Source organism: Mauremys mutica, chromosome 3 (genome assembly GCF_020497125.1).
Source record: "Mauremys mutica isolate MM-2020 ecotype Southern chromosome 3, ASM2049712v1, whole genome shotgun sequence".
NCBI classification, from domain to species: Eukaryota; Metazoa; Chordata; order Testudines; family Geoemydidae; genus Mauremys; species Mauremys mutica.
In genome coordinates, this window is record NC_059074.1 from 84,800,318 (window position 1) to 84,814,538 (window position 14,221).

Here is a 14,221-nt window from a genome sequence, read left to right on the forward strand (position 1 = left end):
GATTTGTTCCTATGTTTAATTAATACATACTGCTGTACCGTGTTCATGACGTTATTTTCAAATAACGTTTTTAAAAGGCTTTAATTTCACTTTCTCCTTTAAAAGTGAAGCTGAGGATTTTAGAGCTCCTTTCGCAGCAATTCCATTGGGGGAGAGGCAGTCATGATAAAAGTCGTATTTAAAATTAAAACTTAACCTGTTACTAATAACATCGGTAGTTAATTTAAAGTTTTTAAAAACTCTATTTTTATTTATAAGGTGTACTGTTTGTTTGCTTTGACAGTACACTGGCTCTTTCCCTTCTGTTTATAGGAAGCGTCGCTTTCTGATTCAGATGCAGCAAATGTTTAGGATTTCTGAGTGTACACATTATTTTAAAAATCACAAATATATATCATCCTATGAAGTTTTGTACAACTAATGCATTATCTAAACTTAATATCTAAAACTCACTGTCACTTTGATTTCCTTCACTATTTTTCTTAATGCTTGTATATTGCAATGATGAAATTCTGAAAACACAAACTTTACTTTGTAAATGTAAAGAGCTTAGCACTCCCAGTAGGTTAGTAAATGTGTGCAGCTCAGTGTGAGACTTGAAAGATGCTTGGGATGAAGTGGGGAAGGGAGAGTGGGCAGATGACTGGGGATTCTAATTATTTCTCCAGTGAGTGATCTTGAAAAAAAAATCTGGTGGTGGAACAGGGAAGCTTAGTTTTCAGGGAAGTCAAGATGTCTGGACTCAATTGTTTTCCAAACTTTACAGAGTGCAAAGTGTGAAACAATTAAAAATGCCTAGTTACTTTGTTCATATGGCTGCAAAAGAGTAATGATAAATATATTTTGTGGACTTCACATGTATTTTGACTCATGCATGATTAAGTAACTTATAACAACCAACCATCCATCCATACCTAGAATCTTACAGCCTACTCATCTTCTCGTTACTTTGGATTAAATTAGCTACATTCATAAGCAGATAAGTGAAGCAGCATTGTGATCCTGAAGACCTCTTCCCTTCTGATATTACTTGGTGTTTCTATACTGAAAATACAGTGATTTGTGTTTTTGACATTAAATGTTGCATAAACGTCAGTGTGTACAGTGTTATGTTTCTTCCTGCAGGTTTAACAGTATTTGAAACAGGACAAAAGAAAATAGAAAAAAGGAAGAAATTCAAGGAGAATGATGCATCTAATATTGATGGCTTCTTGGGACCATGGGCAAAATATGTGGATGAGAAAGAAGTAGCAAAGCCCTCAGAAGTGAGTGTTTTTTTAAAAGTGTATTGGGTAGGAATTTAGCAACACAGTGGCATACCATGGCAGGGACCTAGGTATGGAAGAAATCTTGTGACTTCACCAGTATACGCCAGTGGAGACCAAACGCACTGTGGCAATGATACATTTGAAGATAGTGCTTTAAGTGCTGTATGTTTGAAAATTTGGACAGTGGCTTTAGAAGAGATTTTGTATTTATTTTGTTGGCCTGCGGGTAGCTGCTGTATGATATCAGAAGCATCTAGTTAAAAAGAACAGTCAAGAAATACTCTTTAGTAGGAAAAAAGACAAGGCTTGCCTCTCTTCAATCATTGACACTTAGGGCTTGTCTACACATACAGTGCTGCAGTGGCGCAGGCACACCGCAGCTGGTGAAGACGCTCTATGCCGATGGGAGAGAGCGCTCCCATCAGCATAATAAAGCTATCTCCATGAAAGGAGGTGGCTATGTTGGGGAAGCTCTCCCACTGACACAGCACTGTCCACACCAGCGCTTATGTCAGTGTAACTTATATCACTCAGGGGCGTGGTTTATTCACACCCCGAGTGACATAAATTATGCTGATATAAGCTGTAGTGTAGAGAGAGCCTTTGCTATAGCCTATAAGCATGAGTAGAATGCATTGTTTTTAAATTCTTTCTAGAGTTTGTATAACTTTCTAAGCTGCTCTAGCTTTGGTTAAAATTTTACTTTTTGTAATTGGCTTTTTTCCTATGTGGAAAATATTTCTAATATTCGTATTTAACAAGTACATTCATTTTAATAAATAAAAAATGTTTCAGTTTTGGCTTTTTGTCTTCAGCTTCAGGGTGACTTTTTAAAAGTCAAGACCATATTTTGTTTTTCTAGGAAGAGCAGAAAGAGTTGGATGAAATAACAGCAAAGAGGCAGAAGAAAGGCAAACACGAAGATGATAAACCTGGAGAGGAGAAGACTATCTTACATGGTAATGCCATTTTAGTCTGCTTTAATTTCTGCTACATTCATCATCAAGGATGATATGTGACTTCATGTCACCTATACCGCTGACTCACTCTGGTAGCTATACCTTGTGAATCTCATTAGCTCCAATATAGAGCTATAAAAGGAGTTAGATTCTCCCGTAGGCTGTATCTACACTATAGACTTTTGAAGATGTGTGATATCTGACCAATGTATCTGTGCTGACAGAAGCTCCTAGTGTGGATGCAGATATATCAGCAAATTTGCATTTGTACAAGTATAGACTGTTTCTTTCATGGGGGGGAGAGGGGGGAGTTTTACCAGTACCAAGCACAGTTGTGCTGGTATAGCTGCATCCATGATAGGACCTATTCTGTACGGGTAAAGCATCCCTAATATAGACAAAGTCATGACCAAGCTCAGCTGAAATGTTTTTTTAAATTAACAGAAAAGGAAACCTCAGTAAGGGGGCAAATTTGAAGTAGTGCCAGTTTGTATTGCTCAGAGTAGTGTGGCAATGTCACCTGTTTGTATATTGATTTGAAAAACGCTGGTAGTCACCTTGAAATGGCCATTCGCTATTTTACAAAATGAAATCTTTAGGGTTTTGGGTTCTGCCCCATTGCAGATCTAGTACTTCACTAACCAACTGGTGCAAGTTCAGTCTTATGCCTTGATCTTGTATCCGCAAGTAATACTTTGGATTACAGTTCATGCTGTAATAGATTATATATTAAACATTAGACAGTCACTTAAATTTTGTTGTTAGTCTATTTTATACCAATTTTCTTGCTGTCATGTTGTGAATAATTGTTTAGCCAAGTAGAGTTGCTGCATATTGAAAGTTTGCATTATTACATAAGAATAATTACTTAGGGCCTCATCCCAAAGCCCTAAGCAGGCAAAATACCCAATCATTTCAATGACAGTTTTGCATGTATATGTCATGTGAATCCCATTAGCTCCAATATAGAACTATAAAAGGAGTTAGATTCTCCCATAGGCTGTGTCTACACTATAGACTTTTGAAGAGGTATGATATCTGACCAACGTATCTGTGCTGACAGAAGCTCCTAGTGTGGATGCAGATAGGGCCTTCATTAATACAATTAAAGAGAGTAACTTGTAAACTGGGAATCTTCCTTCAATGATGCTAATTCTTACTAACAGGAAAAATACATAATTGGAAATTCTTTTCTCATAGTCATATAATAGGAAAAGGAAAGAGCTGTATCACTTATATTTATGACTTACTGTATTTTTCATGACCCTGGTATGTCAATAGCATAACACTTACTCAACAAAGTGAATAATACAGAACAAATAGACGTGATATTTTGTATCTAGTGATTTTTCCTCTGTTTTCCCAGAGGAAGTTTCAGCAGGGAATAAATGTTAGGACTGCTTGTTCTGTACTTTTCAGTTGTAAATGATGGATCTCTGGAGGGAAAAAAAAAACAAGCTTATGACCAGAAAGTCATCAGTGCTTCTGTTCTCTAACTGTGTGTATCTTTTATTAAATTATTGATAACTTATTCCCATGCAAAAAGACTTCACCTGGAGTTTAAGGTAGAATGGATCTAAAATAGTCAGACATAATACCCTTAAGGAACACTTTATTGTTCTCAAAATACGAACTTCATGGAAATTCCAAATTAACTTTCCATTGTATTAAATTACCTAAAATATTCAGTAATATGCAAGTAGACAGTTAAGGTCACTCAAACAACTTAATGTTGCCTCAAAAATGCTCCCATTAGACAATCTAGAAATTAAAAGATACTTATCTTTCCGTCGCACAGGTTCATCTCCTTAGTAGCTAATGTCAAAGTGCTGGGTATTCTCTGAAACATCACTGCCTAAATATGACAGTTTCTTACTTAGATGACTTGCTCCCTCTGTGTTTTCAGTCGTATCTGATTGGTGGTGGTGGTTTTAGGGGTGGGGTGGACTAGCTTTACTGCTGTTAGCCGGGCTGACCAACAGTTCTGTGAGGGGGAATTAGATCTTTATCTGACCTGTTAACAATTCAGTTGATGCACTATATTCCATACGCAGGGCTAGTTGGAAATATAAGTTGTCCTCAGTTATTTCTGTGCAGCCCCACTGAAGGCAATATAATTGCTCAGGGTTAAGGGACTGACTTCAACTCCTGTTGAAACAACCCCATTGATTTCAAAAGTGTTGGATTGAGCCATAAGTGAGAGCCCTGTTTGGTCTATGGAATCTTTATCACTGTTGGCGATAAACAAACCATGGCAAAAAAAAGGTTAATGTTCAGAACGCAAACAGTTTCCAGCATTAGCAATCAGAAAAACTTGACTTCTTATTTGTAAACTGGGCACATTTAATATCAAATGGCTGGGACACAATAAATGTAGAAATCCAAAGAGCAATTTTTGGTTACTTTTCAGAGCAGGACTGCTGTCTTATATTTAATTCTTAATCTTAATTGTATGTGATGGTTGGAACTTCCCAAGTCTGTAACCTTTGAAACTACAGGTTCCCTGCAATTCATAGTGCTTTGGGTTTTTTTTTTTTGGTTTTTTTGTTTTTTTTAGTGAAAGAAATGTATGACTACCAGGGAAGATCCTATCTTCATGTTCCTCAAGATGTTGGCGTTAATCTCCGTTCTACAGTGCCCCCTGAGAAATGCTATCTCCCAAAGAAACAGCTCCATGTATGGTCTGGACATACAAAGGTAGGGAACATTGTTTTGCAAATGAGGAGGTTTTTCTTTTTTCATAATGTAAATTTTTGTCTTAGCTTTTGAGATCCTTATTTATGAAATAACGGACCCAAGCTCACTCAAGACAAATTTTCTGGAGTTTCCAAAATTGTGCATAAACAAATTGGGTATTTGCATACTCAAATGTGTATTCGTTCATTTACCAGTTTCCATGCATAGTTGCAGGTTTTGCACATATGTAGTGAAATCCTGATCTCCCGGAAGTCAATAGCAAAACTTCCACTGGCTTCAGTGGGACTAGGATTTCACTCATACACTAGTACATAAACAAATTGGGTTTAATTCTGGAAGATCATGAAAATTTTGCCCTTATTGTGAAAATTTGTAACAATTCCCGATCAAAAACGGTTTCATGGTACTAACAGTAACATCACAAGATTTCCCACAATGTAGTTGTTGACTACAGTTTCTCATGCAGAAGTCCTCCTTCACCAACGCTATGTTTACACTACCACTTACGTCAGTATAACTTGTGTCGCTCAGGGATGTGAATAAGCCACCCCCTGAGTGACAAAAATTACACTGACCTAAGCACTGATGTGGAAGGTGTGGGGAGTCCCTCAAAGAGAGGGAGGGTACCACCCAGGGAGCTTGTGGGAGGGATGCAGGGAGCCCCTTGTGTGTGCCGTGAGCTCAGCCTACAGAAGCTATGAAGTGTGCAACCCTCTAGTTATTTAGACTTCATGTATGAATGCACAAAGTCAGTGACATTAAATATCAGTAACAGAAGGATTTCCCTACTTTGCCAGGAGCTCTTAGAGATAAAGTCCTGGGTAAAAACCAGCTCACTTAGGCTCAATCCAGAGAAACCTGAGATGAAGCTGGGAGGAGGAGGAGAAACATTTTAAAGAGCTATTTAACTGCTCCTTGAATTCTGGTTTATTTTTTTACAATCATCGGAGTGGCTTGAAATCTCAGGTTCTTACTAGACTGTTCTCCATGCACCCAAATGAGAATGGCCAGCAACGATTTCACTTCTAGCTGGCCAGGATATTGCGCCTGTCCATCCCTTCTAGATACAGATTTATTCTGGTTAAAATGTGTTTATTACCAAATGGTTGGTCTAGAGCTAGCCTTGAAGACCATTTAGCAGGTCCAGATAATGCAGACTGGATCTGCTTGCCTTTTCGGTAGTATAGACTGCGGATGTGGCACGCTGTTCTGACCTGTAAATTGGTTGCTGATGTCTTTTCTGGGTGAAATTCAGAGTGTTGGTTTCAGTCTAAATAAAGCTTAAAATGTCTGGACCTTAACCCTGGTCTACACTACAGTGTTAGGTCGATGCAAGGCAGCTTACATTGACCTAACTCTGTAAGCGTCTATGCTGAAATGTAACTCGCCCACTACGCTGACTTAATAACTCCACCTCCGCGAGAGAGACCGTGATGTAGTTGATGTAGTTAGGTCAACACAGTGTCAGTGTAGAAACTGCGTTGCTTAGATTGACTTTCAGGAGCTATCCCACAGTGCCCCGCATTGACAGTTAAATTGGTCTACGCGCTCCTGGTGAGGACGCGCACCACCGACAAGGCGCGTAGTGTGGACATGCAAAGGCAGTTTAATTAGTGTGATAGCTGTATGTTGATGTGATTTTGTACTGTAGACATACCCTTAATTTTCAGAGGCTGCCTCTGCCATGTGTAGTAGGACAACTGCACTCTGAAGGAGCCCCTTTAGCTAGCTGTTACTAGACAGAAGCTGTTGAATCAGAGGCTGGTATTTTTCAGAGTTTGGCCCTCACCACTGCAATTTGATTTTGCCGATAATGCATCTGAGCCCAAGTTGGATTAAGTTTTATGATAAAATTCAAGGCACATTCCTTACCCAGAGCTTTCAACTCAAGGCAAACTCTGGAGACTCCTAATGTTTAATCCCTAGGCATTTAATCTACTGGCTGCTATCCACTGTCTTGGATCTCATTCAGTAAAATGAGCCAGCTTTAGCACAAGGTATGTGTTCCTCATTCATGCATGGTCATTAGTACTATCCTAATCATGTTAAATGTGCTTAAACATGGCATTGTGTTAACTGTGTTGAATATCTGCAATAAGAAGAAAATATTATCAAGGCCTGGTATATTCTGTGATCAGCTGGGCCTGAATTCTGGGGCTGTGTTCTTAGAATCTCTAGCATTTTGGTGCAGCAGACTGGAAATTATGCTGTAGAATCATTTACACTTGAAAAATGAACAGTGCAAATGAATGATCTATGAAAATGAAGATACAGGTAGCGCAGTAGCCCCTGTGTGTTTTGATACTTTTTCTACATAGATACCACCATTTCAGTATTTAATATGCCAAACTTTTTATACTGACCGTGCATAACTAAGCTTTTGCAGGAGGGCAGGGAAAGAGCAAGCTAGATATCATGGCAGCTAGGGATATTTGGGGCTTTGGCCCTAAGAGAGAGAAGCACATGAGCTGTGCCTTTCTGCTGAAAGGGGCAGCACTGAAATGTTGACATCTCAGTGGGGTGGTAAAGATTAACATTGTAATGATTTGGGCAGTTTCTGCCTCCTTTTGGAACTGTTGTGTCTGGCTTTTTGCATAATTCTGAACTTGAGAAATCTTGGGTGAAAATCGTGACCTCATGGAAGTCGGTACCAAAACTCCCTTTGACATCAGTCGGACTAGGATTTTCATTCCTTGTGGGTTTTTCTCTGCACCAGCACTTTCTATTTATGGTAGCAATAGTGGGAGAGCTTATATAGACCAACTGCAGAAGTTCTTGCCACCAAGTCTGCTAATCCTGTTTAGTGAAGATAGTTGGAAGGTAAAAATGCCGGCATTCTGTCTACACTAGCACTTCCACCATTACTGCTCCCTGTAGAGCTGCACTATTAGAGTCCTATTCAGTAGTTAATCTTTTTTTGAGGAAATCTTTTTTTCACCCCACTATGTTCCATGCACTGATTTCCGTGGTACCTCTTAAAATCCCCTGCAAATCTTTTTATAACATTGAATAACCCTAATACTCAAGAAAAGATAGGTTTGTCTCATACATTGTGTATACTCTGAGTGGAGCTGTTGCTTACTCATCAGAAAACTGCACATGCAGATGGTTCATATAAGAACAATTACCTGTGTTTACATGTGCAAATTTTACTGGGAAAAGTTTGCCAATACAACTTAACTGCTATGAAAATATGGTTTTGTATCTATCAACTTAGTGCCTCTTTTGTTTGTTGAGCACTAAGCAGGCTTGGGAGGCTGTCTAAATAAACACACTTGAAAACTATCTGAATCAGTGTTTCCTTCACTTACTTCTCCCATTCTGAGTTCAAGATTTAGTTTCCTTGTATTCGTGATGTTTCAAACTTCATACGTAACATAGCATGTTTATGAATTCCCTTGCTGTTTAGGTATGTGTAATAGAATAAGATTTTTGTAGGAAACTAGCATCAAGGAATCAGGATGCTGTAAAGTAAAATGGTGTAAAGTATTGTCTGTCTGAAAGTCTTTTGGGTTTTTTCCCATATACATATCTGTTGATTTTATAGTAACCTCTTTAAAATTCTGATTGCAGCCCACTGGGATTGCTCACCTGAGTAAAGTTACAAATGACCTTTAGTGTTTGCAGGTCAGGGCCTGTGTGGTTGAAGTTGTTGTCATGCAGGAGGCCTGAGTTTGAAGTGACCCCAGAGAGGCCCCAGTTAGTGGTCACAGGATTGTAGTATAAAAAGGATTGTAATCACGATTGTGCAGAACTGGGTGTATTATGAAGAGGTCAGATTGGCAGGGGGGAGAGCTCTGTGTTGTTCTTTTGTCAGAGCTAACGTTCCAAACCCACAATTTGTATTTCTTTGCCAAGGGCTGCCATGGTAATGGTGTAGGTGGGTGTCAGTGTGGGAGGGGAAGGGAGCATGCATACAACTGTTGCAGTGACTCAAGATTGCCCCCTGGTGATTCAGCAGGAGTAATTGTTTAAAATACATTGCCGGAGATTGTACAGGCTCCTCTTCAATCTTTCACATTTCTGGAAAGGTTGTGTTTTAGGGTTTGATCTAAATATTTTAGAAAAGAGGGAAATTGAGCTAGGAAAAAAATCCAAGTGCTCAATTTGCTGTTTCTTAATCATTTATGTTCTTATTTACAGGGTGTCAGTGCAGTCAGGTTGTTTCCACTCTCTGGCCACATATTGCTATCTTGCTCCATGGACTGTAAAATTAAAGTGAGTTGTTTCTGATATACCTTCACTTCATACAAATGTTGCATTCACAGCATTTAAATACTGAGTCTAATTTCTGTTAGAACACCTACTTTTCCAGGGTTTGAGACCTCTGTTTAAATTTGTATCAGGCTAAAAATTGTCAAATAAATAGTTATCCTACATTATAGTTTTTCTCTCAGAAATGGTTTGAATTGGTTTTTGTTCTGCGTAGAAATAAATAGTTAAGTTGTCAATCGCAGCCATATCTACCTGCTTTGAATGTAAAAATAAATAATGCAGAAACTATTTTAATGCAATAGAAAGATCAGTTAAATAAAGTCAGGAAGTGCAAAAATTAAGGTTTCTTCAGCAACTTGGCTGTGTGTGTGTTAAATAGATGCCTATCACCACCCTGCCTACGCTGCATGTACTGTGTTTTGTATTCTTCTCCCTCATTTCTCATCTGTTTTTATGTTTAGATTGTAAGTAGGGCTGTTAATTAATTGCAGTTAACTAACACGATTAACTCAAAAAAATTAATCAGGCTTTAAAAAATTAATTGCAGTGTTAAACAGAATACCAACCGAAATTTATTAAATATTTTTGGATGTTTTTCTACTTTTTTAAATATATTGATTTATATTACAACACAGAATACAGTGTACAGTGCTCACTCTATTTATAACTTTTGATTACAAATATTTGCACTGTAAAATGATAAAAGAAATAGTATTTTTCAATTCACCTTATACAAGTACTGTAGTGCAATCTCTTTATCATTAAAGCGTAACTTACAAATGTAGAATATTTTTGTTACATAACTGCACTCAAAAACAAAACAATGTAAAACTTCAGAGCCTGCAAGTCCACTCAGTCCTACTTCTTGTTCAGCCAATTGCTAAGACAAACAAGTTTGTTTCCATTCACGGGAGATACTGTTTCCTGCGTCTTATTTACAATGTCACCTGAAAGTGAGAACAAGTGTTTGCATGGCACTTTTATAGCTGGCTTGTAAGGTATTTGCGTGCCATATGTGCTAAACATTCATATACCCCTTCATGCTTTGGACACCGTTCCAAAGGACATGCTTCCATGCTGATGATGCTCCTTAAAAAATTTGTTAATTTAAATTTGTGGCTGAACTCCTTGGGGGAGAATTTTATGTCTCCTGTTATGTTTTACCCACATTCTGCCATATATTTCATGTTATAACAGTCTCGAATGATGACCCAGCACATGTTCGTTTTAAGAACACTTTCAAGGCAGATTTGACAAAACGCAAAGAAGGTACCTATGGGAGATTTCTAAAAATAGCTACAGCACTCGACCCAAGGTTTAAGAATCTGAAGTGCAGTCCAAATCTGAGAGGGACAAGGTGTGGCGCTTGCTTTCAGAAATCTTAAAAGAGCAACACCCCGATGCAGAAACTACAGAACCCGAACCATCAAAAAAGAAAATCAACCTTCTGCTGGTGGCATCTGACTCAGTTGATGAAAATGAACCTGTGTCGGTCCACTCTGCTCTCGATCATTATCGAGCAGAACCAGTCATCAGCATGGGCAGCAGGTCTCATAGGCTGGGCGGAGGTTTTGTCTCCCCAAACAGCCAGGCGTGAACCCGCCCCCTGCTGTGACCGCTCCCTGTGTGTGGCTCCAGTCCTGGGGCTCCAGCCCCACTGGAGCTGCACGCTGCCCTCCTTCCCACACTCTGGAGCTGGGGAGGCTGCAGCCGCCCACCTTTCCAGCGCTCCGGGGCTGGGGAGGCTGACGCCGGCCGCCCAACTCCCACAGCTGGAGAAGATGGGGCTGCGCGCTGCTCACCCTCCCGGTGCTCCTTTGGGGCTGGGGAGCTAGCCATGGGACTGGGCCGGTGGCTGTGGTGGGGGGGGGGGTCGGCTCTGGTGGAAGGGGGGAGCTTGGCTCCAGTGCTGGGGTGGGGGAATTACCACGGGTGGAAGGGGTGGGACTGGGGGCTAGCCTCCCCCAGCCGGCGGTTCACGCATCACCCATGATCATCAAGCATGGATGCATGCCCTCTGGAATGATGTTGAAGTATGAAGGGACATATAAATCTTTAGTGCATCTGGCACGTAAATATTTTTCAACGCCGGCTACAACAGTGCCATGTGAACGCCTGTTCTCGTTTTTCAAATGATCTTGTAAACAAGAAGCAGGCAGCATTATCTCCTGCACATTTGTTTGTCTGAGTGATTGATTGGCTGAAGTAGGACTGAGTGGACTTGTGGTCTCTAAAGTTTTACATTGTTCTACTTTTGAGTGCAGTTCTTTTTTTGTACACACTTCTACAGTTGTAAGCTCAACTTTCATAATAAAAAGGTTGCACTACGGTGCTTATATTAGGTGAATTGAAAAATACTATTTCTTTTGCTTTTTACAGTGCAAATATTTATAATAAAAATAAATATCAAATGAGCACTGTACACTTTGTATTCTGTGTTGTAATTGAAATCAATAAATTTGAAAATGTGGAAAACATCCAAAAATATTTAAATAAATGGTATTCGATTATTATTTAACAGCAGGATAAATCACTTTAATCATATGACAGCCCTAATTGTAAGCCTTTTGGGGCCGGCACTCTGGCTTCATGTGTGTATGTAAAATGCCTAAAACAATTTGGGTGTTAGCACAGTATAGGTACTTAATAACGTTCAAATGCTAATCCAATTAGGTTGTAAAGGTCACAAGTCCTTAAGCTTACCTTTGCTGCTGCTATCATTTGGTAAAAGACAATTATATGTAAAGCTACAGTTTATAGCTGGGACAAATGTTGATAGCAAAACATTTTTTGCTGAAAATTTCCTGCTCTGAGTTTAGGAAACTGGGCCATTTAATTTCTTATTGCTGAATGAAATTTCATTTTAGTTCACTCTTGCACACTGTTGAGATAGTTGCAGAAATTCTGTGGCAAATGTTCACATTATTTCTGAATTTCAAGATAGGCTAGTTGTGACCAAAATTCTCATATAGTGTCTCATACATCTGTAGTTAAACTTGTCATTTAATAAGAATGTGGTGCAGAAATTAACACTTCTGTCTTTTCTTTTTCCCCCAAGCTATGGGAGGTATACGGTGAACGAAGATGCTTACGAACATTTATTGGTAACCTCTCTTTTTTACTGAACTCTTTAATATACATTAAAACAACTTCCTTCTTTCCTTGTCTCCTTCCCCACCAAAGTAGATTTAATTACTTTGTGATTTTTGGGTGGGAGGGTGTCAGTGCCACAGAAGACGTGTAGGCATCTGAGAAAAATGTCAGCTTTTCAATATGGTGTTGGCATGAAAGCTGAAGAGGCTGCATTTGTGCATGACCTTCTTTTGTTTTTAATCCACATGACTTAGTGTTGGCACTGAAGACTTCTAGACCATAAAACAAGATATTAGTGTACTGCGTCAATCAGTGTGCTAATTTTTGAGTGTGCTAAAATTAACTATTGTGATGTCGTCATTTAACTAGGTTTTATCACAGAATCCTAGAATATTAGGATTGGAAGGGACCTCAGGAGGTCATCTAGTCCAACCCCCTGCTCAAAGCAGGACCAATCCCCAGACAGATTTTTTTTTTTTTTTACCCCAGTCCCATAAATGGCCCCCTCAAGGATTGAACTCACAACCCTGGGTTTAGCATACCAATGCTCAAACCATTGAGCTATCCCTCCCTCCATCCTCTGGGCTAGACAAGAACTGAATTTCTAATGCAAAAGGAACGGAGAAAGACTTCTCACAAAAACTGTTCAGCCCTCCTTTTAAATATAAAAATGGAACAAGTCCAATATTTTCCTTGTAATTGAGAACTTTTGTAGAGGATTGAGAGAGAGAAATGTGAGCTTTCTAGCAGTCTTTGCTGCAGTTTATGAGCAGCAGGTTTTTCTCTTGAAGTGAAAAACACTTGTAAAATGATGTGCTGTCATTTGAAGTGCCCTTTTATCAATGTTCCTAGTAGCCAAGGCATCAAGCAGATTGGCTAAATTGATGCCTCAGAAAAGGATGTCTTTGAACTGTGGTTTCAGAACTTTCCTGTCATGAGTCAGATTCACCTGATGTATTTATTTTAAAAGTGTGTGTAAGCTAAAACATAGGGCCCTTATAAGTCTGCTACAATGGCCAACCCGAATTATTCTGCAAGGCGGGGCAGATGATTCTACCTGAGCAATATGCCTTCCTGACCTAAATATTTCCTATATTCCACAGGGGATTTAATTTAAGCATGCCAAAATTATTTACCCACTTGCTATTGCTGCCATCCCAGGATTTTTCTGTGCCCAGCAGTTGGCATTCTCTTCACAGAATTCCTCTATAGTGTTCAGTCCTTGATTCTCCCTTACTTTTTTGTCTTAGATGTTAATGTTTGTTGTGATATTTTTCACATGCAGTGCATTGTTGCTATAACTATGTCCAGGACAATCTTTGAAGCAATAGTGGATTTTGAGGTGCTACTTGTGCATCATATTTGTAATGCAATACATGTCATTTCAGTGCAGTGGAGAGTTCAGCTGCGTTACATTTTAAGATGTCTAGAATATGCAGACAAAACAAATATTTTAATTAAAATAAATTGCTTTGCGGGGGACAGACTTTTAATATGAACGTCAACAAAACTAGTCATCTAAACTTTCTTTTACCATCCTGGCACTTATCCCATCCTCATATGGTTTAGATATTAGGCTAGTTAAGTGTTAAGATGCACTTGTTCCAAAACAAACCCTTCTGTCAATGCAGTTCCAAAGTAACTGGCTGTCTGCACTAGACTGCTTTGGGAAATTTCCTCTGTTGCATTCTCACCACTAGAGGGAGTTGATGTTTTGCCACTGTCTCTCATAACCTTGTTAAGGACAGGCTTAGTATGAGCCCTGTAACTGATAGTTGTTGGGGCTGCAACTATGGTGGTGTAGCAATGGAGGATTTTCCTAGTGCAGGGAGGCCTCCTGTGGTCAGTCTTATTCCTCAAATAGATGTTTATTTTTAAAGGTTTATGTTTCATCTGGAGAAGTTTTAGAATTTTCCACAGTGTTGCAGTCAGTCTCTTTGCAGAGGTAATTCCCAATGGCTTTATTTTCAAATCTCATAACGGCCTTTA

The 14,221-nt window shown here is 39.2% G+C and overlaps 1 protein-coding gene across 4 annotated transcripts in view; it reads left to right on the top strand.

The window, feature by feature from the left end:
* The window catches only part of CDC40 (cell division cycle 40), a 51,269-nt gene that overhangs the window by 23,482 nt on the left and 13,566 nt on the right, over window positions 1-14,221 (top strand). For all 4 annotated transcript variants that reach the window (XM_045011777.1, XM_045011776.1, XM_045011774.1 and 1 more), the window contains 5 exons: window positions 1,126-1,265; window positions 2,131-2,227; window positions 4,785-4,924; window positions 9,068-9,142; window positions 12,198-12,243. In XM_045011777.1, coding sequence (XP_044867712.1) covers window positions 1,126-1,265; window positions 2,131-2,227; window positions 4,785-4,924; window positions 9,068-9,142; window positions 12,198-12,243 — 498 coding nt within the window. The remainder of the gene's footprint in view (window positions 1-1,125; window positions 1,266-2,130; window positions 2,228-4,784; window positions 4,925-9,067; window positions 9,143-12,197; window positions 12,244-14,221) is intronic.